At 39.2% G+C, this 24,975-nt stretch overlaps 5 protein-coding genes across 9 annotated transcripts; 1 reads left to right on the top strand and 4 right to left on the bottom strand.

Annotated features, from left to right (window-relative positions):
• Positions 1-19: 19 nt before the first annotated feature.
• Positions 20-1,728, bottom strand: LOC108146665 (zinc finger protein 266-like). Its single transcript, XM_017272717.2, has 2 exons — positions 1,664-1,728; positions 20-1,602 (listed from the first exon to the last, which is right to left on the bottom strand). The coding sequence occupies exon 2, from the start codon at positions 1,596-1,598 to the stop codon at positions 177-179; it is 1,422 nt and encodes a 473-aa protein (XP_017128206.1). The 5' UTR covers positions 1,599-1,602; positions 1,664-1,728; the 3' UTR covers positions 20-176.
• Positions 1,729-2,259: 531 nt separating this feature from the next.
• On the top strand, positions 2,260-20,470 carry LOC108146659. Of its 4 annotated transcripts, XM_017272708.2 has the most exons (8): positions 2,260-2,704; positions 10,240-11,280; positions 13,095-13,241; positions 13,306-13,467; positions 14,228-14,404; positions 14,942-15,172; positions 18,438-18,730; positions 19,148-20,470. In XM_017272708.2, the coding sequence occupies exons 2-8, from the start codon at positions 10,839-10,841 to the stop codon at positions 19,316-19,318; spliced, it is 1,623 nt and encodes a 540-aa protein (XP_017128197.1). In that variant the 5' UTR covers positions 2,260-2,704; positions 10,240-10,838; the 3' UTR covers positions 19,319-20,470. The 4 variants fall into 4 exon arrangements, with proteins under 4 accessions (XP_017128197.1, XP_017128196.1, XP_017128195.1 ...); XM_017272707.2 differs by lacking the exon at positions 19,148-20,470 and having other exon boundaries at positions 14,942-15,822; positions 18,438-18,556; XM_017272706.2 differs by lacking the exon at positions 19,148-20,470 and having other exon boundaries at positions 2,260-2,842; positions 14,942-18,500.
• LOC108146590 lies at positions 7,586-8,173 on the bottom strand. Its single transcript, XM_017272612.1, has one exon. The coding sequence runs from the start codon at positions 8,171-8,173 to the stop codon at positions 7,586-7,588; it is 588 nt and encodes a 195-aa protein (XP_017128101.1).
• Positions 9,031-9,600, bottom strand: LOC108146669 (putative uncharacterized protein DDB_G0287265). Its single transcript, XM_017272723.2, has one exon. It carries the CDS (start codon positions 9,577-9,579, stop codon positions 9,124-9,126), a length of 456 nt encoding a protein of 151 aa, XP_017128212.1. The 5' UTR covers positions 9,580-9,600; the 3' UTR covers positions 9,031-9,123.
• A 309-nt stretch (positions 20,471-20,779) lies between the features above and the next one.
• On the bottom strand, positions 20,780-24,869 carry LOC108146660 (heat shock 70 kDa protein cognate 1). 2 transcript variants are annotated; one of them, XM_017272710.2, is made up of 3 exons: positions 24,552-24,869; positions 24,166-24,375; positions 20,780-22,708 (listed from the first exon to the last, which is right to left on the bottom strand). In XM_017272710.2, exons 2-3 carry the CDS (start codon positions 24,368-24,370, stop codon positions 20,985-20,987), a joined length of 1,929 nt encoding a protein of 642 aa, XP_017128199.1. In that variant the 5' UTR covers positions 24,371-24,375; positions 24,552-24,869; the 3' UTR covers positions 20,780-20,984. The 2 variants fall into 2 exon arrangements, with proteins under 2 accessions (XP_017128199.1, XP_017128198.1); XM_017272709.2 differs by having other exon boundaries at positions 20,782-22,708; positions 24,166-24,381.
• Positions 24,870-24,975: the final 106 nt, after the last annotated feature.

Below are 24,975 nucleotides of genomic sequence, written 5' to 3'. Positions count from 1 at the left end.
TAAACACAATTTATCGGTTTTATATTTATTTAATAAAATATTGTATTCGTTTTTTACACTGGTAAGTTGTAATTTATACTTTTGAATTATTGAATATATATTTTACATTTAAGTTTAAGCTTGTTTTTAAATATCGATAGCAATTGGCCACTCGTGCTTGCCGTTAATAATTTGGGTTAACTTTGACGATCTTTAGACAGAACCAGTTGAAAAGGCCGTTTACCGGTATGGGTTCTTATATGATTGCTAAGGTATTTCCCATTTTCGAAATACAACTGGCAAAAGGAACATTGGTGTGGGCTTTCTTGCCTGTGAGTAAGGAAATGTTTTGTAAGAACAGAATTTCGACTAAAAGCCTTTGGGCAATGGGGACACTTTTTCGGTTGCTCGCCAGTATGCATTAAATTGTGCAATTCTAAATTTTCTAAAATTGAGAAACTTTTTGAGCAATACAAGCACTTGTATTTTCGTGTTCCCTTGTTGTGAGTTTGGATGTGGATCTTCAGAGTAGACTTATGGGGATATCGCTTAAAACAATGCGGGCACTCGAAAAGACCGCCATTATGAGTTCTTAGGTGTTGGTTAAGATTATATAGAGAAGCAAATGTTTTTGGACAATATGGACAATGGTTCGGCCGTTCCTTTGTATGAGTTTGAAGGTGTATCCTAAATTTTGATAGGTAGGTACAGGTCTTCGGGCAGTACGAACATTTGAAGGGGCTAGAGGGGGCTCGTCTTCTGGAAATTTTAGACTTTTCAGTATTGGCTTGATAAGTGAATCGATCATCTGTAATATCTTCTTCCGAGTAACCATTATAAATGGGATCGGTCCTTACATGAACATTGTCGCTAATGGATTCCTTAATTCTTTCTAAATGTTGTTCAGCTTTCCCCCTACTCAAATGTGGTTTCTCGAGGTCTTGGTTATCATAGCCAGTCAATCGCTGGTTTTCAGAATCAGAACTTTGGCTCAATCCTTCGTCTATTTCCAGAAACTCCTCCTCATTGGTTTCTCTCTTCACTTGACACAATATTTTGTTCACAAACTCCTTCTCAATTGCTTGCTTCCGCACTTGGTCATCGAAGTGGTTGTGTTCCTCTACAATATTCGACTTCTGCCTCTTACAATGGGAAGTTTCGACTAAGTCTTTCTTCTGGAGATTCTGAAAGTCCTCACTCCTCAATAGTGCATGGTAATTATCAGGTTTTTCCCAGAAATTCAATTCCTTAGAGTTTGAAATTCTGGGCAACCCATTGTCTTCGTCCAAAAACTCCTCCTCAATGTCTTCCTGTTTCACTTGGTCGCCGCGGTCTATGGTATGTTCTTCTTCCAAAATTTGTTCTGTGGTAGACGCCTTCTTCATTTTGCAGAAGAGCTGGTAGCTCCTTTCATACGTTTGTTTAATATCAAAGGAATTCTGGGCATCCTGAAGGCAAGGAGGGCAAATCACTTCGGGAAGTAAATCCCCTCTCTGAACTGGAAACCCAGTACATTCAGATATCATATCCGCAATAGAAATTCCTGATGTCTCGGAACCATCGAATATATTCAACATTTGTCCATTCCTTTTCAGGCAAGCTCGGCATACTTCCTCCATTTCCCTAAAAATGGATTATGAATGCAATAAGTATATTTAAGGCTTTTTTTAATAACATTTCTTACTGTTTTGTAGTAGTTTCTCACATTTCATATGTTTATTTACTGAAACTCGCTACGATTAGTGTGACCGCAGTATGTCGGTTATTAAATACCAATTTAAGGAATAGATATAACCGTTATTTATAAAAGCACAATATGCATTGTAAAATACGAATACATCATAAGTTTTTTAATATATTTTGACTAGTTAAAAAAAAGTGTAAGAAAAAAAAGGTTTTAACGGAATCACGTTTACTCCAAGCCTTATTATTTAAAGTGCGCATCATTTAACAATGTTTGTTGTTTAACAAAACAATGACAAACTATACCTGACAACACAAATTTAGTTTTTTGATTAAAAAGATTTAAAACTGGTTTTAAGAAAGTTGTTAAATTTTGGCATTTCTTTAAAAATCTAAGGAAAAGTGAACAGCTGACTTTAAAGTGGTGTTCCAGTCGCTCGGTTCTCTCTTTTCGCTCTGAATCCTGGTTAGCTATACGGATTCTCATCCCCCTTTTCGGAACTCGAACCTACGTCAAGTTCTCCTGCATTGCGACCACTCTTCTCCCAGAACCGAAAGACCAGACCCGAGGACCTCGAACAGATGTCAAGCAACAACCGAAGGAGCAGCATCGTCGTGGCCGCCCACGCATCGTCCTTTACCGTTACTGCTGTGGGCTCGGTTCAGTTCCGATTAGTTCGCCATTCGCATAAGAACCAATACCAAACCGCTTGGTTTTTTCATACCAGCGCGAACTAGACAATGCAATGATATATATATCTGCTAATGTGTTAGACGTGGATTAATTCAAGCCCTAAAACGAAACCCATACAAGTGCTCGCTGCAAAGTTCGCAAGTAAAATTGCATTAAAATTGCATTAAAATTTAAACGAATTGCGTGTGTGTGTGTGTCTCTGTGATGCGGAAAGTTGCGGCAGCGCCAAATTGGAAAAAGTTAAATGATTAAAGCGCCAAGTTTGACGAATTATGTGAAAGTTTTAATTCGTAGGCGAACACAATGTTCCGGTGAAATTGCCACTGGCGGAAAACGAGCTCGAAAAAGGTAGAAACATTGCTGAAAATCAAATCAAACTTTGATTTATCGCTGATTGGTTCCTGCTTGGCTGTTTGGCAGGCCATTTGATTCCGCACACAAAAACAAGAAATCCCAGACGAGCTTGTGTGTATATGTTCCACATAGGTACACTACAATACATAGCTGTAGGTATATATGTATTATGTACGAATCTGTATAGTATTATGGGCCTAGTGGAGCATTTCCTGCCCTTGTCACAGTTGTTACGTTTTCTCTATGCTTCTGCTCTCCAACTCACACAGGCACTCATCAAAAAGTCAACAAAAACAATTTAAATTATGAAAAAGCTCAAGGAGCAGGATACAAGGAGGCCTTGAATGCTACTTGGGGTGAAATTTTAAATTAATATAGAACGACAATTTGATTTTAGACAAGCCCAAGAAGCTATATTTTCGTTGTAAGGAAATTATTGGTTCGATAATTATTTTAAAGAAGCCAGTAATTTATATGAAAATTTATATTGAATAATATTGCTAAATGATTAATTTAAATAAAAAGTGAACTTATTCGGTTAAAGCATTTGTTTGGCTTTGGCTTTGATAATTTTAAACTGAGATAGCCTAACTTACTATTAGAAAGAGCTTACAGAGCACAATCCGGAAATAGGAATCTTTTTTCTGTGCGACACATGATAGATACACTATCTATTTTTTGATTGTCTACATTTTTTAACTAACTTTTGTAAGTAGCTTATATTTTTTGCGAACTTAATGACCCTCTATCGGTAAAATTGTATTTTTATTTAATAGAAAAATGGTAAATATTTTTATGAATACAAATTTACCATTTTTTGTTTAATCTTTAAAATGTATAACCCTTTAAATTTGTTATGGCAATGGTTTTAACCTTTGCGATTGATGAGGTATACTTTACATAAAGCATTAATAAACATAATATTAAATTAGTTTGACCAATAAATCTTTTAATTTATAATTAATTTATTATTCTTAAAATTCGCTTTTAAAGTTTGTTATGTTTTTTTTTTACAACTTTTATGAAAATGTCGAAAAGTTCACTTTTGGTAGCATACTTTTACGGGTCACGGAGACCGTAACTTTGATTTTGTGCGAATCAAAATCTGTATGGCCCAGCTGACTTGAGCCCCTAGTAAAAGACAAAAGCCAAAAGCCACACACACACACGGATGTGTGTATATGTAACCGAAAAATTGTAAAACTTTTATTACCTTAGAGCAGGACACACTCCGAGGGGAAAACGAAAAGTGCTGAAATATATTGCACGGATGCACGTGCATGTGTGCCCGAGCCGCTCTCTCTGTGTTTGTGTGTGTGTGTGTCTGTGAGTGTTATTTGTATGCGTCTACGGGTCCTTTTTAGCTGTGTGTAACCTACATTTTAAACGGCATCGGCGACACATAAGAAGCCAAAAGCCGTGGCCGAAAGCAAGTGGGCGGGCAATAAGGGGCGGCGGGACGAATTTCGGCGTATGTAAATTTGCTTTTATCAGTGCCTAAAAGTAGGAGCCCACACGCACGCACACAAGTGCAGTTTTCGCAAAGTCCTTATGTACCGCTATTCTCTGGGGGCAGGCGCTCTCTCTCTTTCTCTCTAGCTCTCTCTATTGAGAAAGACTCTCTCTGAGAGCGTCGAGTTACGACGATGCAGAATGCAGGATGATGTTTGCGTTCGTCGCTTCCGTTACCGTTACTGTAACACTGCCCGTCTCCCTCTTACACCCCCGTAAATCCCTGCACCCATACAAGCGCGGCAGGACGTGCGTTCATTCACATCGCTGTGCAACTGTGTGCACTCTTCAAAAGGACATTTCTGTTTAAAATTAGAAAAAAACCGAATATAGTTTTGGGTAATGTAAAAAATAGCCAATATTTAATGCTCACTTCAAGAACATAAATAAAATAATTTATCTTTTTTTTTTTGTCTGATACCAACAATAAATTTACTTAGTAAAAATCACTGATTGTATTGCTTCAAAGGTCCTGACATTTCTACACTAGGTTTTTAGATAAAGTAAAGTATTGATGCCTAATTTAAAAACAAAAAAAAAGCATTATAATTTTATTAAAATAAACTTGTGGCAGAAGGATTCATAGCCAATTAAAGTCCAATCAAAATTCTAAAAACTTATGTTTTTTTTTTAAGTGTATGCTATGTCCACTAAGCTCCTGTCTATCCTTTTCGTCCTCGCCTCGTAATCCTCGTCGGTTCATATTGGACTTGCATTTCCGCTATTCTGGTTTTTCCCTCAGCCGGTGTAAATTTATAAGCAAAGTGCTGGACGGAATGGCATTATGCACATTTTAATGGTTCGCCGAGACATAAAACTATATCGCACTTACATAAATTGCTCCGCTCTTTGCCAGTTACTCGCTCACTTTTCTCCAAGTCCATTCCCATTCTACCACGAAAACACAGGGCTTTTAAACGTGTCCATAATTACATAAACATTTTGCCCACCGTCAGGTTAGAAATATGCACGTATTTTTGTTTGCCAACTAAATGCCTTGTTAGAGAAAATTTCTTTGGAGTGCGGAAACTTTTAGTTTCCCTGCCTTCTGCCGCTCCGTAGGAATGGAAAATAAATTGCCCTCAAGGAAATGCAAATTGTTTTTCAAATTATACATCCACAAGGAGGAAGTTTATGTCTTTGTTGGGCGTTTAAAGATTGTTATCAAAAAGTGAGCAACGGCAAATTTAAAAATAGTTTGATGGATGTTCTAAGCATTGCTGTAGATTTTATTTAAGACACTTTGTTAATTAACTTTGTTTGACGAAGATAAGATGAAAAAACATAATTTTGTTTTTATTATATTGGCTTACATTTTGTAAGACCTTATCTAAAGCCCAAAAAAAAAAACAATAAATAATTTATTGCAGAAAAAATCATAATATGATAAAATCAATATCATAGAAATTTAGTTAAATTCAAAGCTGTTGCCCAACGAAGAAAAAATTGCTCATACGTCATGTATGCTAAGTCCAATTTCAAATATGCATCTATGCTGTTTAAAGCTAAGTAGCAAATACAACAATTATTTGTTTAATTCAGTAAGTGCAAAACAAACAAAAGATTGTTTATTAATTTTCAAACACTAAAGTGAAATCATTTGTGAAAATGTTTTTAATGGGTCTCGTTTGAAATCCAACACAGATGTCTAAATCATTTAACACAAGGACTTGCCCCTTGAAATTTCCATTGCAAAACATGTAAATGTCAAAAGCAGAAGCTCGAATCTGACGATCTGCTTCTGCCTCTGCCTCTGCCTCTGCTTCTGCTTCTGCTACTCAAAACGTACCCATCAACGTCAGCAGCCACACCTTCAATCTGCATACATCTGGCACTTGCCATCATCATCATCGTAAGTGCTAACAAGACCAACACAAGCCACCGACGCCGACACCGACCACCATTATCCTAGCCGCTATCGTAGCCAGAGCCAAACACATATTCCATTATTATTCCCGCCGTTGCGTCCCACTTCATATCCCACTTCTGGCTATTTTTATGCCATTTCTGCATTGTTCATTGTTTAGCGCACATTATCGCATTTTCCTCTTAAGGCATCAGCCACAGATATTACAGCAGCCATATCCTCCGTCGCCTCCTCTCTCAGATTCCCTGTCAGTCCATCGTCTGCAAATGTAAATGGTGTTAGCAGGGTATATCATAGCCACCACGGGAATATACGCTATAAATCTGTATTAAAATATATGGGATATTAGGGATTATGTATGTAAAAACATAGAAACGATTTAATCCATATAAGCCGTAATGAAAAATAGTTTATATTTTCTAATATTTGTTAATTTATCATACATAGTTGTTATTGTGGTAAGGCATCTGGATAAATGGAACCATAAAAAATAAAATACGTATACGACAACAAAAATCTGTTGAATTTTAAAAAGTATATCGTATTGTTCAAGATAAGTAAAGACAAAGGGTTATATTTAGAGCATCTAGTAAGGATATATGTTTAAGCATACCTTTGAACTTACCGACTTATTTTTCTCCCACATCCTGGTTAGATTCTAATTTAATACGAATCCCTACGAACGCAGTAACCCGTCATACCCTTTTTATGTGGATTGGGTTTGCTAGGGGGAAACTAAAACGATGATTCAGATTGTTGCCACACTTGGCTCACTAAGCTGCCACAGCGGGTGCCGTACAAGGATACGTGAGTGGGCGTATGGGGGTATAGAGCTGCAGGATACCATCTCTCTCCCGGGCATACAAACACTTGGATGCGGAGTGGCTTTTATGTGCGCCGCAGTGCACTGGATACACGGGATTTCTGCTGGCAGTGCCACTGCCAGAATGTCGGCGCTTTGAAATCGAAAACAATGGACCTATTGTGGCGGCCGATGATGCTGTCTGCTCCTCCCATTTTGTTATCCTTTCACTATTAAACAATTGTCGCCTGTGCGCATCAGTAATTAAGTGTCCCTGTGCATTTCTTTGCACATGTATAGGGCCACAATTACTATTTATAGATGCTATTGGCTTTCGTTTATGTAGAAACACATTGCGCGAAGCCCATTAAAATGTAAATGTGAACCAACAAAAATATTCTGAAAACAGGCAGGCTTTTTAATTTAGAAATATTTGAGTTCTGTTGTACACCCTCTTTATATGGCTTCTTAAACATTTGTTTTTGGCTTATAAACTAAAGTATAGCTTGGCAAAAGCATATTACCTTTGAGCTTACAATTTGGGCTTGGTAACAGATTTAATGTCCGTATTTTTGAAGGTTGAGTTAAAGTTCCAAACTTTTCCACCACAATTTTTGTTATTTTTAACAGATAAATGGTTATGCTAAATGTTTTAAACATATATTTATAGTTTTTATAAATATTTATAAAAGTCTTAGCCTGTGCGCTTGTTTTTGTTGACAACAGCGTTGGTCTTTTTCTTGGCGGCCACAGGTGTCTGCTTCTTATTGGCCACAGGTGTTCGCCTTTTGGCGGGCGTGGCAGCCGCTACTTGGCGTTTTGGGGCAGCAGTGGTTTGTCTTCTTGGGGCTACGGTGGTGCGCCTGCGTCGTGTGTTCCTGCGAGCAGCGGTTTTCTTTGCACTATTTCCGTTGGAGACATTTGGTTTGTTTGTTGTTTTCGTTTTACTGGAGGTGCTATCAGAGGAACTGACTTCGGCGTTACTCCCGGAACTAACTTCGTCATTACTCCCGGAACTGATTCCGGCACCGTCCCCGTCACTGCCTGAAGTGGCTGAAGTGCCATTTCCTGAGCTGTCTGTTAAATCCTCATCGCTTTCTTCCTTTAAACGAGCGCTTTTATCATCTAACTCAGCGCTTTCTTCTCCTTCCTCAGCCAGGGAGTCATCATCGTCGTAGTCATAGTCAGAGTTACCATAGTCATAGCCTTCCAAAGAATCATCTTCAGCACCCGCCACGTAGGCAACCAATATGGCCAGCCCTAAAACCAGCAAAAGCCTCATTTTAATTTGAGCCAGCGAATCGATTTATAACTGTAACACTTTTGAGCTTAAAAGTCTTCAAAGCTGGGTATTTATAAATTTCACTTGTCAGAAAAACTATTAAGAAAATATAATATATAAAGAATTTCTACATTTGGTATTTGTGTACAATGTACATATTTGCTTTTCAAGACTTGTTTTTCTATTTTGTTGGCTTAGAACACCTGTGTATGCTATCTTTTTGTATACAATATTCGTCTTGCTAAAAGTTGGATTTAAAAATTAAATAACGCATTAGAAAAAGGTTAAACAGTAAAAGATCCAAAAAAAGTGAAGGTTATAAGGCGCACGTTTTATATAATTCATTGACCCCAATGATCAACAATACAGAAAAATGATCCAACTTTCAAATGACTAGTAATTCGCAGGCTATACAAAAAAGGTGGTGCCCATGGTGTTTACATTTAAGATATTTGATTTAGTTAAATTCTTTTTTGCTATTCAACAAAAAAGTGTGAAACAAAAAAATCAGAATAAATTTTTGGTGATGAAAAAACAAACAAATATATATTTAAATTTTAAAACAACAAAAAAATTAAGAAAACAACATCTAAATCTATTCTATCTTGGCAGCACTATTGGATTGTTAAATAACCTTAATAGTTATTTATGATTTCTAGAATGTATTATGTGTTTCAGTCTATTTAAAAAAGTTTTCTGAGAAACCCCTGATAAGTAAGTGTTCATCTTATTTATAAACATACATTTCATTTCGATTAATAACTTAGTGGTTGCCATTATGAATTTATTTTTCGAAAAGCTGTTCCAATAAAACTAAACCTAATCAGTTGTGAATTAAAATATTTTAGCTTTGAATGACTGAAATGTATTGTTTTTATTTTATTTTTTAACGTCTTTTAAATAAACCAATAAATTTGTTATAATTTTGCAATTAACAAATTAAGCTTAAATTATCCAGAGCGCCTGCGTCTGTTGGCCACAGCATTTGTCCGTTTTTTAGCGGCAACAGGCGTTTGCTTCCTAGCCGTCTGTCTTTGGGTTTTCTTGGCAGCGGCGGCATTACGGCGTTTGGGTGTAGTATTTTTCTTGTTGTTCCTGTTATTTCTACGGGCACCGTTTTTTTTGGCATTATTTTTTTTTACTTTCGGAGCAGGAGTAACTTCTTGATCATCGTCGGAGTCATCACCGCCATCTGAGTTTCCTTCGCCATCGCTTCCAAGATCGTTATCACCAGTATCGCTATCGACGTCAGTATCGTCTTCAGGAGTTCCACTGTCCACAGAGTTGTCATCTTCATTGTCATCTTCATCGAAATTGTCATAGTCATCATCCTCTGCATCAGGACTTTGGGCCACAGCCACATGGGCGATGAATACGGCCAATGTCAACACCAGTAGAAGTTTCATTTTCGCACTGAGAAGATTTTGTGATCTAAGCTATGAAAGCTAAATCCATTCCCTTTTATACCCCTAGCAATCGCATTTCGCCTAAATAAAGAGTAAATGTTGTTTGTTCTAAATAAAAGAAATACAAAGACAATGGTTTCGTTAGTTTGCTTTTGAGACAGCTGTGTGTGACTTTTCTTGATTATCATTTTGTTTTAGAGCTTACGGATGACATTATTAACCATCTGTTAACCAATTAATAAAATTTAAGTTTTCATACCTTTTGGCTAACAGATTTTTAAATATTTCTATTGCTTATTCTGAGTCGCAATAAATACTTATATAACTCAAGTAAACTTTTAAAGAAACCGCATAAAGATACTCGAGCGTTGGTCGTTGGGTATTTTTATTGTTTGTAAAACTTTAACATAATGCCTTCAGTTCTTATTCACTTTTAAAACTCAAAAAACTTAAGCTTGAGTAAACTTTAAAACAAATCGCATAAATAAACTCGCGCATTGGTCCTTGTTAATTTCTACGGTTTGTGAAACGCAAACATTTTTAAACGGTTAATATAGGTGATTATTTGATGCGATGGCACGCACTGCTCAAATTATTTATGGTTATTTCGGTATAAGCCGCACAAATTTATATGTTCGACCTTTTTCCGTGCAATTTCAGCTTGGGATAACGAGCCGGAGCAGGCAGAAGAAGACGACCAACCCAGATTTGCAAAGTTCGTGCCATAAATCTGCAGTTTGCATGGAATTAATGCCCAACTTAAAGGGAGGGGGCGGTACATGCAACACACATTAGTGGGTCACTCGAAGATGATGACGCTGCTGACCGAAGGCGCAACAACAAGAACCGGAGCAAGAGCTACTCGTGTTGGGGTTAAATTATATAAAATTATCATGCAGGGCAGGCAGTTTGATAGTTGGCCACTCGAAAGCGGCAGGCGGGCCTTGGCTAAACATCATCATCGCCAGCAGCAGCAGCAGCGACCGGCGACGTATACGTAATATGCGCCATGACGTATACGTAATGTGCACCAGGGTTTTGGCCAATTTGTCCAAGCAAACACAAAACCACTAAGCCAAGCGGAAACGAAAACGAAAACAAAAACAAAAGCGAAAACAGAAACTCGATCCAAACTAAACACACACAAAACTGTTAACGACATCAACGAAACTTCTCGGCCAAATGACGAAAGTTGTCAAACAATTGCGAATGTGTTGAGAAGACAAGAAGACCGTGTGCGCCGTTGCGAAAATGACAAAATGGCGAAGTTAACGTTGCCTTGTCTTCTGCGGCGACTGCAGCTGGTGGCGCTGCAACTGCAACTGCCACTGCAGCCACAACAACAGGAACCGGAGCAACGTCATCAGCAGCAGCAGCAGCAACATCCACACAGCTGCCACTTATTGGCCATGCAGCTGGGCCAGGCCATGCTCCTCTACGGCTGCCTCCTGCTGCTCCACGCCTCCGTGTCCGCCTCTGTCCTGGCCTCGTCCTCCGACTCGACCGCCATCCCGGTCCTGGTGAATCTGAGTCTCTCCTCCGCCGTACACGCTCCGGAGGGATCGGAACCTCTGCCGCGGCATGAGCAACTCGAGAAGCGCACGCAGAAACGCGATGCCGCCAATGTGCCTGAAGATGACGAATATGGCAGTTATCCGGACGACGTCGACGATCTGGAGGCCTTGCTTAATAATAAGTCAGGTAAGGGTCTTTTGTTGCTCAGAAATAATATATTTTTTTGTTAACAAACGGCTTTAAAAGGAAAACGTTTTTTTTAAACCAATAGTTTTACAATAAATTGAATGCCCATTTAGCTAAGCCAAGACAGGAATATAAATTCAGATGTCATTTGGCATATAGCAAAATGAATTGGTTTAATGTGAATCCGTTATAGCCAAAGCAATAGATTAATATTAAAAGGCTTCTTTAATTAGGTTTCTGAAAAGCCGAATTATTTATTTCATTGCATTCATTATTAATGCACCATTATTAATCAGCATCTTTAATGAGGGTAAATAAATTAAAAATAAAACCTTTTAATTTTAACCATAAATTGCATTGTTGTTAGTATAATTCGAACTAAAAGCATCTTAAAACAAGTTCATATATTTTAATATATATATTTATATATATACATATATTTGTCTTTAGATAGATGACAAAAATTTGATAAATTAAACTGTGTTTAATTGTTTGTGGAAAATACTTATAATATAATTTTAAAAATACTCTATTCGTTAAAACTTAATTCAAAAATTTTCATATATTACTGTAAATGTACTGTTACTTATTTTAATTAAATGAACTTCAATGATTTAAAATAAATCCGTACAATCTGCAAACAACACTCGGTAAACAAAAACAATTTGCTCATATATATTGCCATTAAGTTGCATTTAAGCAAAAGTTTCAGTCAAAGTAAATACCATTTATTCCATTTACTTCATAAATTCGAGTATTTGTTGAATAAAACTTATCTCTGCACTCCTTTGTATAATCCCATTTTGTAAATGAATATTTGTGGCTGCAGTGGCAAACACAAATAAATGAAAATAGTGTTGATAATGCACTTGGCCGGTGGCAGCGTTTCGTTAGTTTGCATTGACCTTTGGTCAGTGCGAAGTCCCAAACCGAGTGTCCATGCCCCAGAGACCATGAGACCATAAATTGCACAACACATCCCCTCGCCATGCTGCACCATCGTTGTTGTTTAACTTTTATTTTTGGCACGCCCTGTCTCCATCCACCTGGCACTGCATCTGCCGCAACAGCTGCAGGATTCGCCTCTTGACTGGAGGTCCATGCAACATGATTCACCGACTCATCCATTTTATTTTGGCCATGATGCGGGAATTACAAAATACCACAGCAAGGAATGGTGGCATTGGATGGTGGCATACAACTGCTTGTGTGTTCCGCCCTTGGTTGTGCGAACAGATACTATGGGCTTTTAATGGAATTGAATTGAATATTCTGTTTAAAATTAAAAAGAAATTTCCTAATGATGATGCAAGGACATAAAGCTTTTTGTGATATTCTGAGAAATTTGCATTTCTCTAGCAGTCTTTAAACACCACATTATGGTAGTTATATATATTGGGTTTTGAATTTAATATACCTTTTTCTGTACGATTGGATAAGAATAACAAAATTGAAGATATGTTCCAATTTTGCTGAGAAATATTTGATATAATTAATATAGTTTGGGTAATAATAAAGTAATACATACATATACCAGATAAATAAATTCATACATAAAAGGAATAAAAGCCACTTTATAGTAGCAAATACGCTGTTTTAAAAATTCACACAAAATATACTTGATTACCATTATATTTAAAAACACTTATTAAGATGGGTACTCTATCTCTGTCATTGTTAATTGAATTATCTGATAACCCGTTTGACAGGCTAAAAAATTATTAAATTTCTGTACACTTTGATTGCCTCACATTGATTTAATTTGCATTTTGCGAGGCTTAATTGTTAATGCAAATTGGCTTTGCGCATTGCAGCTAAGGGGAAATACATAGGAGCGCCGTGCAACGAGCTGAAGTGTGACGTCAAGCTGCTGCACGTGTCCTGCGACAAGGAGTCGCAGACCTGCAGCTGCGAGCGCAATTATCCTGTGCAGCTGGGACTGATTAAGGGTTGCGCCAAGCGTAAGTAGTTGCAATGCCACAATACGTTTTGCCCTCAGAATTTATACAATCCATCCGCTCGTAGCTAAAAAACTGGGCGACCAGTGTTTCTACGACGAGACTTGCATCTACAACGACGAGAACTCCCTTTGTGTTCAGGTGCGGCACAATGCGATGTGCCAGTGTGCCAGCGGATTTCATTCCGTGAGCTATGTGAAGCCAACGCGTCGCATCTTTTGCACTCCAGGTACTAATCTACAAAGCTAAACGAAAATCTCTTTCAAACGAGTGCCATTAAATATTATTTCGCATGAAAAAGATTTCTATAGCACACACTCAGGAAAACAAAATCCTTGATTTTATTAAAAATCCCTTAATAAATAATAAAAAAAATTGAGTCTTCCGTATAAATGTAGGAAAACATTACCTATCAAATAACATAAGGCCATAGTGCTCTTGGCTCATTTTTAATGTGAATTTTTCTAAAATCAAGGAATTTTGTTTTCTGAGTAATCCGAAAAGATTCTGATGATCTTAAAAAATGTATTGCATATTTTTAAGCGCTAAACAATTAGAATATTTGTTTAAATCCAAATTTAATATGTATTGTAACTTAATTAATTATTAATTATTAAATTTACCTAAAAGAATAAATGTTGAAGACATGCATAAGTAATAAAAAATATAAAAAATTGTAATGGAAATCCCTGTTGTTTCAAACAGTTGCTTATTATTTTGTTGATACAAATTTAGTTAATATATTGTAATATTTCTTCAGAATTAAATTGACCTAAAAGAATAAATGTTGAAGACATGCATACAAAATTGGAAATCTCAGTTGTTTCAAACAGTTTCTTATTATTTTGATGATACTAATTTAGTTAATATATTGTAATATTTCTTCAGAATGTTAAAAATTCTTAAAATTTAACAAAGTCCTCTATCCTACAAGAAAGTTAGATTTAAAAGTGAACAATGTAGGACCTAATATGACATTATTTTTGTAGATCTGAGCGAACTGAGTTCGGATCTGCCCACTTTGCTGGGCGTCTCCACGGGCATCGCAGTTCTGGCCGGTCTCATCTGCATGGTGCTGCATCTGTTCAGCAAAACGAAATATCCGCGGCATCGAAACTACGGAGACGCCAGCATTCCGCCGCCCATTCTATACTCCAGCGACACAGGTGAGTGAGTGGTTTCACTAGTCCGGTTTTGTTCGAAAATTGTTTAGAAGTGGAATTTAAACATTTTAATAACACTTTTAAGTTAAAAGTTTTATTATAAAAAACAGTATTACAGAGCATATTGTGCTTTAAGTTTCGTACGCTTGTAAAAAGAAACGTAGTAAATCCCAATATTTTGTTTTCAATTTAAATATTTTTAGCTTTGATTTTCATCTACTACAGTTATTAGTTATTTTGAATTTTAATACCTGAACATTAAATTAAAATTAAAATTTGTATCTAAAATAAAATGAAATAGAAACTATTTAAAATCTAATATTTTCCACGTTAATTAAAATATTTTAATATTATATCATGCAGTTTCGTTGTATTTGATATTCGACATTAATATTTATTTATTTCTTTATTCGATAGTCAGATATTAATTTTTGTTGTTTTAAAAATCGTTATCTTTTTATTTCCTTATTTTCTGGGTCTTTAGTTAAGGTTTTCCGTCTTATTTTCTTGTCTCCATTGACCGATTTGCCTTGATTTCAGGGATACCGCTCACCGTTCACTCGGCGCGTCCGTCGTCGCGTTCCAGCATCCGGTCGACGGGATCGATTGGCTCCTTTGGCAACCGACGCGCCTCGGCCGGCGGAATGGGCGGGACTGCTGCCGGCGGAGGCGTGGCTGGCGGCGGTGGCGGAGGCGGAGGAGGAGGAGGAGGAGGCGCGGCGTCGGGAAGCGGCGGCTCGAAGGGCATCCTGGTGTCGACGTCTCGAACAGGTGCGGCTAGATCGGCCGCCATATTGCTCATATCGTGTCACATAGCGGCGGTGTCCAAACAGAATTCGCGGGCCTCGTCGCGGCACACATCCGGAGCGGGCTGCAGCCAGCATTCGCGAGATGACCTTGATGAAGGCGGTGGAGGCGGTGGAGGTGGTGGTAGTGGGAGTGGTTGCCGCAGCTGCGAGAGCACCATTTCGATGAACCGCCAACTGCAGAAGCAACTGAACCACCAGCGGCATCTGCTCAGCTTCGAGCTGTCGCCGGCGAGGTCGCGGAATCAGGATAGATTTAGGACTTTGTTGGGCATGAATGGCATTGACAATTTGGGGGGCAAGGAGGAGCATGAGCAGGAGGAGGATTACGATGAGTGCGGTCCGCATAGTATAGATCCCAGCACAACAGTCCCTCATGCCCATGCCCATGCCCATGCCCATGACCATGCCTACGATAGCGATCCAGTTAATCTTGATCCTGGTGGTGGTGTTGGTGGCTTCGGCTACGGCTACGGTTACGGTGTGATTGGTGGTTACGGCGATGCCGACACCAATGGCGGCGACTCCAGCGGCAGATACGCCACTGGCGCCGAGCTGCATCACCTGCAAATTGGCGCACTGCCCACGCCGGCGAGTGAAACGCCCCGATTTGCGGTAAATCAACTCAAACATCAGTCATCCCAGCATTCATTGCTCGATCGTGTGGTCTGCTCATCTCCATCTGCATTCCGTATCGCCATCGCCATGTCCATGTCCCACCAAAACAGTGCCACATCACAACAGAAACAATGTCATCTATGTGCTATTCGTATCTGTTCCATCGTTTTGCATCCCATTCCGTTTAGAGATACTTCAAAGTCTGTGCTAGCCCCTAGTTTATATTGTAATTCTCAAGATCTTTTCATCGCAGTCATCTAACTTTAAATTTTATTTTAAAGGAACTCATTTTCTCATTTACTTGCTCATCAGCTAGAAGGCTAAATTAAAATTCATTACTTTTTTTATCATCTGTATTTCTGTGTTCAAACTTTGCATAAATATTTCAACTCACTTGCAAATTTTTCAACTTTTTTTTGGCTACACTCAAATATAATTGTCCTAGAAACTAAACTATTATTACAATAAAATTAAAGATGAGCATAAAATTAATTCCACGAAAGTAATAAAATTTTAAAATTTTTTGGTTTACAAACAATGCTTTAGACTCTATTTGTTATTGAACTAATACTTTGTTATAATACTTTTGGTTTAAGACACACTTATTGAAACTAAACTTTTAGTTTTTTTGGGTGTAGTGAGAAAGCGAAATTTTAATGCAAATGAAAAACATAATGAGGTTCTTGCAGTTCAAATGCATGAAACACCAATCAAATCTCATCGTAAAATGAAAATTTAATTATCAAATTTAAACTGAATCAAATAAAATTGTTTAAAAGATTTCTATTACAACGCAGATTGGTTACCGAATTCCATCATTCATTTAGGTACTATCGAATTCCATTCCCCCTCAATTATCAGACTTTGTATTAAAATCATGTCTCATGCCATATTTAAAAGTCACAAATTGTGTTATTCATGCAATCACGTATCGTTAATTCAGCTCAGTTTATTTACAGTTGGAAACTTAATTTGTGTACATTGGCGTTGGTTATCCCCTTTCCCCCTGCTTGTCTAATTAGTGTTTAAATTGACAACTCTGTCTAGTTAAAAACGAAAAACTACAAACAAATTTTGTGTTCTCTTGATGATCGATGTTTTATGTGCTTCCGAGCCCCTCTTTTTCCAAATACAAAGTTGTTACATTGTTATAATTTTTCTATCGTTACTACAAAAAAAAAAAAACACAAACACATACACATACACTGCGATACACACACGCGCACTAAGCCACTAAATAAATATCGAGAATAATGTAATTAAACCAACTCAACAAGAAAGAGAATGCAACAGAAACTCGTCTCAGGTTTAATGACACCATTTGATAAGGAATAATTTTATAAAAGCCACAGATTCTGAGGATGATCAAATATACATTTCGACAAGATGATATTGAAGCAATATGGCGGTGACTATGTTCATAGAAAATCTTCCCTAACTTCCACAAAAAAAAAAAAAAACAAAGTAATATTGCATAACCGTACACGATTTTCTATAGCTAATATATTCAACTATTGCAAATTAAGAAAATTATGTCACACACTCACATACACAATACACGCACACACACAATTGCATGTATCCTGTCAGCAGCGAAGGACACTTGTCTGCCGCCAGGATTCTCCACGTCACTCAACCTCCGGCTGACCTTTTGCCGGCTGAGTTCCCAAAGTTTCCACACACACACACACACACACACGAATCGATAAACGATATGAAAATTTTCTTCTATATATGTTAATCCTGCAACTTTATATGCGAATGTCCTCCGCTTCTTCCTCTTCTTCTAAATCAGCTACTTTCCTCTTCTGCGCCATGCATTCTGAACTAAAGATGACTGCATTTTGAAACAAACAAACTTTGCCCCCTAGAAATTTCTCCTTATCTTTATTCTTATCCTTACAGGATGTTTGAAAAGTTTTGTGAATTGTGAGTGCAGGAATAAGGTCAAGAGTTTGTACTACATGACGTATACGTAACATTCTTCGAGTTAGGTTTTTTTTTTAATTTATAGTATTTCAAATGTGAATTATTCCTTGAGTAGGCCGTGGTTGAGTGTTTAAATATTGTGTAAATATTTAATTGTATTAGCCTTACTTCTTAAAAATACTTTTATTTACTTATTTGGAAATACTTTTACATTTCAGTTTAAAATAATCTTTAAAATTACAACTATATTTTTGTCGATATTAAGTTCAGGTTGTAGGTTATAAAAATCCTTTAATGACTTCTTTGATTTTTAAATTTACTAAACTGGAAGGCAACTTTAGGTAAAGGCTACAATTAGGCTACATGTATATACCCCTTTAAAAGAGTTTTTATGAGGCTGAGATAGGGTCCCAAAGAACCTAATGTTTGGCTGTTAAGGAGTCTTCCGCTGATCGCACTCGCTTAATTTGCTTTCCAATCGCTTGGGAATGATCTTTCGCTGTGGCTATGCATATCTGTCTCCTGTCTTTCTCATATGTAACTTACTATCTCTTTCTTAAACGCCGTCTCTTCTAAACAAAACGCTTCGATACTCACTCAGCTTTGATACAGCAACCCCATCCGACAATCCCCCATCGATTCACCTGGCTGACACCTGTGTATTTTGGTCTCTTCGCTTGTAGGTTCTCGAAGACCAAGTCTAGCGTCGGTGCACAGCACCAGTTCCTCGGTGCGCAGCTACAGCATGATGCGCTTCGAGAAGGAGACGCAGCAGAAGGAGATCCGGCAGGAGATGAAGCTGCGACTGGCCCGTCTGCAACAGCAACAGCACCTCACGCAGAACAAGCCGCAGATCGTCATCGGTGAGGCCCTGATGCAGCATGGCGCCCTCAGTCGCGTCACCATGGCCACGCCCAGTCCCCTTACGCCCAATTCGCTGGACGAACTGCTGCCGTCCCTGGATGAAAATCAGGAAGTGAGTTACGATCTAGTTTGCTATAAATACCTTTGAAATTATCAGAAAGAAAAAAGTTTTTATAGGTTACAAATACCTAAAAACAATTTGCTGAAGAATTCGCGTCCTAAGTATATTAACGATTAAACAAATGATTCTTAAGGATTAGACTTCTACGGACTATAAACAATAAATCATGCAAGTAGAGACCATGAGGGAGGCATGATTTTCTTGTGCTGAAGAATTCGCGTTTTAAAAAAATAGATTTTAAGCATGTAAATGTCTGTATTCAAATGGCTTCATGGATTATAAGGGAGTTAGTAGTTGCTTATTTTATTATAAGAAAGGTATAAATAGGAGTCCTTCTACTCGATTTAAATCCCAATTTAATTATAAAAAATATAGAGACTCATTCCACATTATCTAACCCATCCACAGTATCCTCCCAGGCTGGAAACGACGTTCAAGCATCTTATACAGCCTCAGGCTAAAGGAGCAGGCGGTTCCCCCGGAATTGGGGCCGCATTGAGAGCAGCTGCCTCCCAGTCGTCCCCGGAAAGTTCGAACGGATACCATGGACCGTGCAGCTCCTCGACTGAGGCGCTCTAAAATTAGTTCCAGCTTAAGTAGGCCCGAATAGTAAATTAGCTCGTAAGTAAACGAAGATTTCTCATCTAATTTGCGTAGTAGGCAAAGGAGTTGCGTTAAAAGCTCGTTGCTAATTAAATTGAATTCAAATTGAACGTCAAACGTGTTGTAGTCAGCTTAGATTATGTGTAACATAGTAAGTAAACCAGCTATGTTAAGCCTAGAACTAATATTAATAATAATAATACTAGGTCATAAGTGAGTTCTCAAATTAGGCAGCCTTTGTGTGTATCATAATACGTAGGAGATAATCGAAACATTTTATACTTGTGTGTATATTGTCATACAATTTTTGTAGAAGTTATACAAGCGAGGATCCAGCTAATGAGAAAGGGCAGGCCAGGCCAAGTGGATGGGGGAGAATTGAGAAGAAAGCCCGATTAGAATTGCTGCTGAAGAATTGATATATGTACCACTTGGCTTTCATTTATTTAGATCAACATGAATTGACTAGCATAAATTAGTCTAGTGTTTATCGTTAGTGTGAGATAGTACTGATAAAATATACGCAAGATGAATTTATACAAAATCGGTTTATACAACAGTAGTTTCTTGTACATTGTACTCACGATGATATCTGTATCGGAATATGCCAGATTGTTCTAGCTAAATCAATAATTATGTTAAGCCATCGCCACGAAATAAATCAAAAGTGTTAATAGATCAATGTAAGACAACGTAAGTGAGGAGATTACGCATATTTTTGTTCTTTGTAGGAATAGAAGTCTCTAATGCATATTCCGAATGTCGGAAGTGCATAGTCAATTTTAGTTTACGACTTACGAATTTTTCTACAGAGGCGTTTCAAGTGAATACAATAATCGAAAATGTGTAGAACAAATGTACATTACTTAATCGATGGTTATATTATTTAATATTTGATACCAAGGTTGTTGACTGTAGTTGATGTTCTCTACATCGTTTGGTTCCATGATTTATTGTATCCTATCTATAGATCCGTTCTCAATAGTACGAAATACAACAGCTATAAAGATCGTTACATATACACCTATACAAGCATATACATATGTGTATGCATATTTGTACTTAACTATGCTATACATACGATGAGTAGACACATATCTGGAGTTCAGTGTTGGTTGATGTTGGGAGTATATAGAAATAAATGCAATTTTGTGTTTTCAACTAGTCTTGGAGTTTTAATTCTTTCAGATCTTAATGGATTTTTTTAAATATTTCAGATAAAACTTACTTCAAACATTGGCTTTCAAAACATACAAATTGAAATCGAAATATTTCAAATTATAATATTAATAAAAATATTATATTTCCTTTTTTGTCATTCAGGAAGTTTTAGTTTTGATAAAGGAAATGGAAAATTTTTCTTTATTAGCTTTATGAAAATATAAAAAAAAAACCTAAAATTGTTTCAAAACTCTTTTTGTTTTATATTTCCATAAGGTAAAAAACTACTATTTTCATGACCGCAGCTGTAAGTGAATGACTCATAGGCGAAACTCACAAGAAAATTTTATTTAAGCTAAAAAAGATTAAAAATAAATTTCTAAAAATTTGGATAGTTTTTGAATTTCTAGTGATAACAATTAATTTTCAAATCACTTGAAGTGAAACCGAACAAAAAGTGATCCACTTCGTTCCCAAGCCATTAATCCACCTCCTCGATGGTGGGTCCAGAGCCACCAGAAGGTCCCGAACTGGAGTTTCCGGTTGGATGCGGTGGTGGTGCCATCCCTGCGCCCTGATACAACCTCGTGATGATGGGGCTGCAGATCCTCTCCAGCTCCTGCTGCTTGTGCTCGAACTCCTGCCGCTCGGCCAGCTGATTGGCATCCAGCCAGGCGATGGTCTCGCTGGATCGCTGCTGGATGGTCTCCCGATCCGCGGGACTGAAGCGGCTGCTGAGCTGCTCATCGTCCAGGGTGGATCGCAGGTGGAAGCAGTAGGACTCCAGCTGGTTCTTGGCATTGATGCGGTCGCGCTGCTGCTCGTCCGCCTGGCGGTACGCCTCCGCATCGTTGACCATCCGCTCGATGTCCTCCTTGGAGAGACGACCCTTGTCGTTGGTGATGGTGATGCGGTTCTCCTTGCCCGTCGACTTCTCCAACGCCGTCACATTGAGTATGCCATTGGCGTCGATGTCGAAGGTCACCTCCACCTGGGGCACTCCACGCGGAGCCGGCGGAATGGCCGACAGTTCGAATTTCCCCAAACTGTTGTTATCCCGCGTCATCGCCCGTTCACCTTCGTACACCTGGATGAGCACTCCCGGCTGGTTATCGGCATACGTGGTGAAGATCTGTGTCTGCTTGGTCGGTATGGTGGTGTTCCTCTTGATCAGCGTGGTCATCACCCCACCGGCCGTCTCGATTCCCAGGGAGAGCGGAGTCACATCCAGCAGGAGGAGATCCTGCACTGCCTCCGATTTGTCGCCATGAAGGATGGCCGCCTGCACAGCGGCACCGTAGGCCACCGCCTCATCGGGATTGATGGACTTGTTCAGCTCCTTGCCATTGAAGAAGTCCTGCAGCAGACGCTGCACCTTGGGTATCCTGGTCGAGCCACCCACCAGCACGATGTCGTGGATCTGACCCTTGTCCATCTTGGCATCGCGCAGTGCTTTGGCCACCGGTTCCATGGTGCCCCGGAACAGATCCCCGTTTAACTCCTCGAAACGGGCCCGTGTCACTGCCGTATAGAAGTCCACGCCCTCGAACAGCGAATCGATCTCGATGCTGGCCTGGGTGGACGAGGAGAGGGTCCGCTTGGCCCGCTCACAAGCGGTACGCAGACGCCTCAAGGCTCGCTTATTTTGGCCCAGATCCCGTTTGTGCTTGCGCTGGAACTCCTGCACAAAGTGGTTCACCAGTCGGTTGTCAAAGTCCTCGCCACCCAGATGGGTATCCCCAGCCGTGGCTTTCACCTCAAAGATGCCATCCTCTATGGTGAGCACGGATACGTCAAAGGTGCCACCGCCGAGATCGAAGATCAGGACATTCCGTTCGCTGGTGCCCTTTTTGTCCAATCCATAGGCAATGGCCGCCGCCGTGGGCTCATTGATGATCCGCAGGACATTCAAGCCCGCAATGGCGCCCGCATCCTTGGTGGCCTGGCGCTGGGAGTCATTGAAATAGGCCGGCACCGTGACCACCGCATCCGTGACAGTGCCACCCAAATAGGCCTCCGCCGTCTCACGCATTTTGGTCAGCACCATCGAGGACACCTCCTCCGGATAGAAGCTCTTCCGTTCGCCCTTGTACTCCACCCGGATGCGGGGCTTCCCGTTCTCGGCCACCACCTCGAAGGGCCAGTGCTTCATGTCCGACTGGACGGTGGCATCGTCGAAACGGCGGCCAATCAGCCGCTTGGCATCTGCAAGTCAGAGTCGGAATCACACTCGGTCAGAATGCAATGAAACAACAACATCAGCGCACTTGGACAACAGATTCGCTTTATTAGCTAACATTCAGGGGGTGGTGGTGGTGGTGGTGGTGGTATAGAGGGCATGTGGTGGTGTCGAGTCTGGTGTTTATTGGACTTTAATTGCAATGTGTCTGGGCAGGACTAGGCTTTCTACGCGGATTTCTATGCGCACCCTGACACTGAAATGAAAGTACAAGAAAGAGAACTCGCATTAGATCTGCTCAGCAAATCTCTAGGATGGCAGCATGGAAATGTATTTCAAACGAAGGGACTGAAGACTGATGCTGATTAACTATTTACAGAGATCCCAACTTGTTGCTGTTTATAACTATTATTTTTTGTGATATGTAGATATTTAAAAAAAAACCCATTAAGCAAAAATTTTAAAACTATGAATACTTGCTAGTATAAAAATGCATATATATGTATTACACCTATTAAAATCTAAGAAAGTAAATATAAGCAATAAACTCTTATCACTCGAAATTTGTTAACTCAATATTTCTAAATCAATTTTAAAGGTATCACCAATTTTCTAGAGTATTCAGAAGTTTTAAGGATATAAATAACATCTAAAAAAAATTTTTTAGCAAAGCCAAGATTTACTTTTCGGTGTATAAAATTAAAATTTAAGTGAAACACCTGAATTAGTCAAAATAGTTTAACTTAATTACTTAAAGCAATCTAAAACAAATGACTCCAAGCAACAATTTTTTAAACTTTTCTCTAAAAAAACCTTTCCGTTTAGATTGAACTCTTTTAAATACACGAATGGAAAGCTACGATTTATTCGAAATGCTAAAGATATTTGTAAATCATTACAGCTTATTTGGCTTTCCCCTTATTTGTTGTATTATTCCATTCGAAGCTTCGATTTTTAGAAAACATACTCGACAAATATTTGGGACATTCCACAGCCAATATAAATATATATAAATATTTATGCGAAAGCAAACGCTTCGGACAATTCATAACAACTTGCACTGAGACTTATTTTCAATTTATTTGGCCAACACAAATGTTGCCAATAAACATGCGAAAAGTTTTTGTTGGCACGGAAAAGCGGGCCGAAAGAACTGACACAACAAGTGGAGGTGTCACTAGACCAAATGGTTGGGGAAAAATATGCAGAAGGAGTGGATGTGGATGTGGATGGAGGCTGCAGTGGGAGGGAAGACTCTCTTGCATTGGGAGGAAAATGTGTGACTGCATTTTGGCGCCAGCAAAGTGAGCATTTTCTTAAAATAAATCGAAAGCGAGATAATAAACAAAAAATGTGCGCCATAGTTCATTCATGAAAATGTTGCCAGTAATTAAACTAGATTTTTCACGAACCCCCAGGCAAAGATTTCGCTAGCGATTATGTGTGGCAAGGACAGTGGACAGTAGACAGTAGAGAGACTCACCGAAGATCGTGTTGTTGGGATTCATGGCCACCTGGTTCTTGGCCGCATCGCCGATCAGACGCTCCGACTCCGTGAACGCCACATAGCTGGGCGTGGTCCGGTTGCCCTGGTCGTTGGCGATGATCTCCACCTTGCCATGCTGAAAGACGCCGACACACGAGTACGTGGTACCAAGATCAATGCCAACCGCTGGTAATTTGGGCATCTCGGCTGCGGCTTTAATTAGACACCCCACCACCACGTCAAGGTCCCACAGATCAGACACAGAAAGATCGAGATCGAGAACGAGGCGAGGCGAGACGAATGGGAATGGGAATCGAAAATGAAATTAAAATCACAGTCTCCCCATTTTTTTGTGTTGATTACACAACGGATTGGATCCTTACCCAAATCGCTGCGCCCAGGCAGTCAGCTCTGGTCCTCTAGAACGCGAAACGATATAGATAGAGGGAGATGATCAGGAACAGCAGCACGAAGGTCAGGACTCGGAAGAATTCGAGCGCCTTCTCTTTTTGCAGCTCCACAGCGTCTTCCGTTTGTCCTCACGTTGCCACGATGAAAACCAATATGTCCTCGATTTGCGACTTTGACCTCGACCCTGATTTCTTGGGCTTATATGGTTACCCAACTATATCGATCGCTTCAGAAGATTGCAGGATGATGCACGCGCCACGACTGCCAGCAGACAACTGGCAGGCCGAATGTTGCGACAACCGATCCCTTGCCAAAATCGTTCGATCATCGACGATGCTCTGGCAACATAACATCGGTGCTCATTGAATGTACTATATGGTTCGGGGATCGATTAAG

This window comes from Drosophila elegans, unplaced genomic scaffold, assembly GCF_018152505.1.
Source record: "Drosophila elegans isolate 14027-0461.03 unplaced genomic scaffold, ASM1815250v1 contig_208, whole genome shotgun sequence".
Classification (NCBI taxonomy): Eukaryota; Metazoa; Arthropoda; class Insecta; order Diptera; family Drosophilidae; genus Drosophila; species Drosophila elegans.
This window is presented reverse-complemented; position numbering and strand designations above follow the sequence as displayed.

Coding starts and splice junctions, on each gene's coding strand:
- LOC108146665 (XM_017272717.2), bottom strand. CDS start 1,598: ATGGAGGAAGTATGCCGAGCTTGCCTGAAAAGGAATGGACAAATGTTG.
- LOC108146590 (XM_017272612.1), bottom strand. CDS start 8,173: ATGAGGCTTTTGCTGGTTTTAGGGCTGGCCATATTGGTTGCCTACGTG.
- LOC108146669 (XM_017272723.2), bottom strand. CDS start 9,579: ATGAAACTTCTACTGGTGTTGACATTGGCCGTATTCATCGCCCATGTG.
- LOC108146659 (XM_017272706.2), top strand. CDS start 10,839: ATGGCGAAGTTAACGTTGCCTTGTCTTCTGCGGCGACTGCAGCTGGTG. Junction 13,242..13,305: donor GATTAAGGGTTGCGCCAAGC/GTAAGTAGTTGC, acceptor ATCCGCTCGTAG/CTAAAAAACTGGGCGACCAG. Junction 13,468..14,227: donor TCGCATCTTTTGCACTCCAG/GTACTAATCTAC, acceptor TTATTTTTGTAG/ATCTGAGCGAACTGAGTTCG.
- LOC108146660 (XM_017272710.2), bottom strand. CDS start 24,370: ATGCCCAAATTACCAGCGGTTGGCATTGATCTTGGTACCACGTACTCG. Junction 22,709..24,165: donor TCCCAACAACACGATCTTCG/GTGAGTCTCTCT, acceptor TCTGACTTGCAG/ATGCCAAGCGGCTGATTGGC.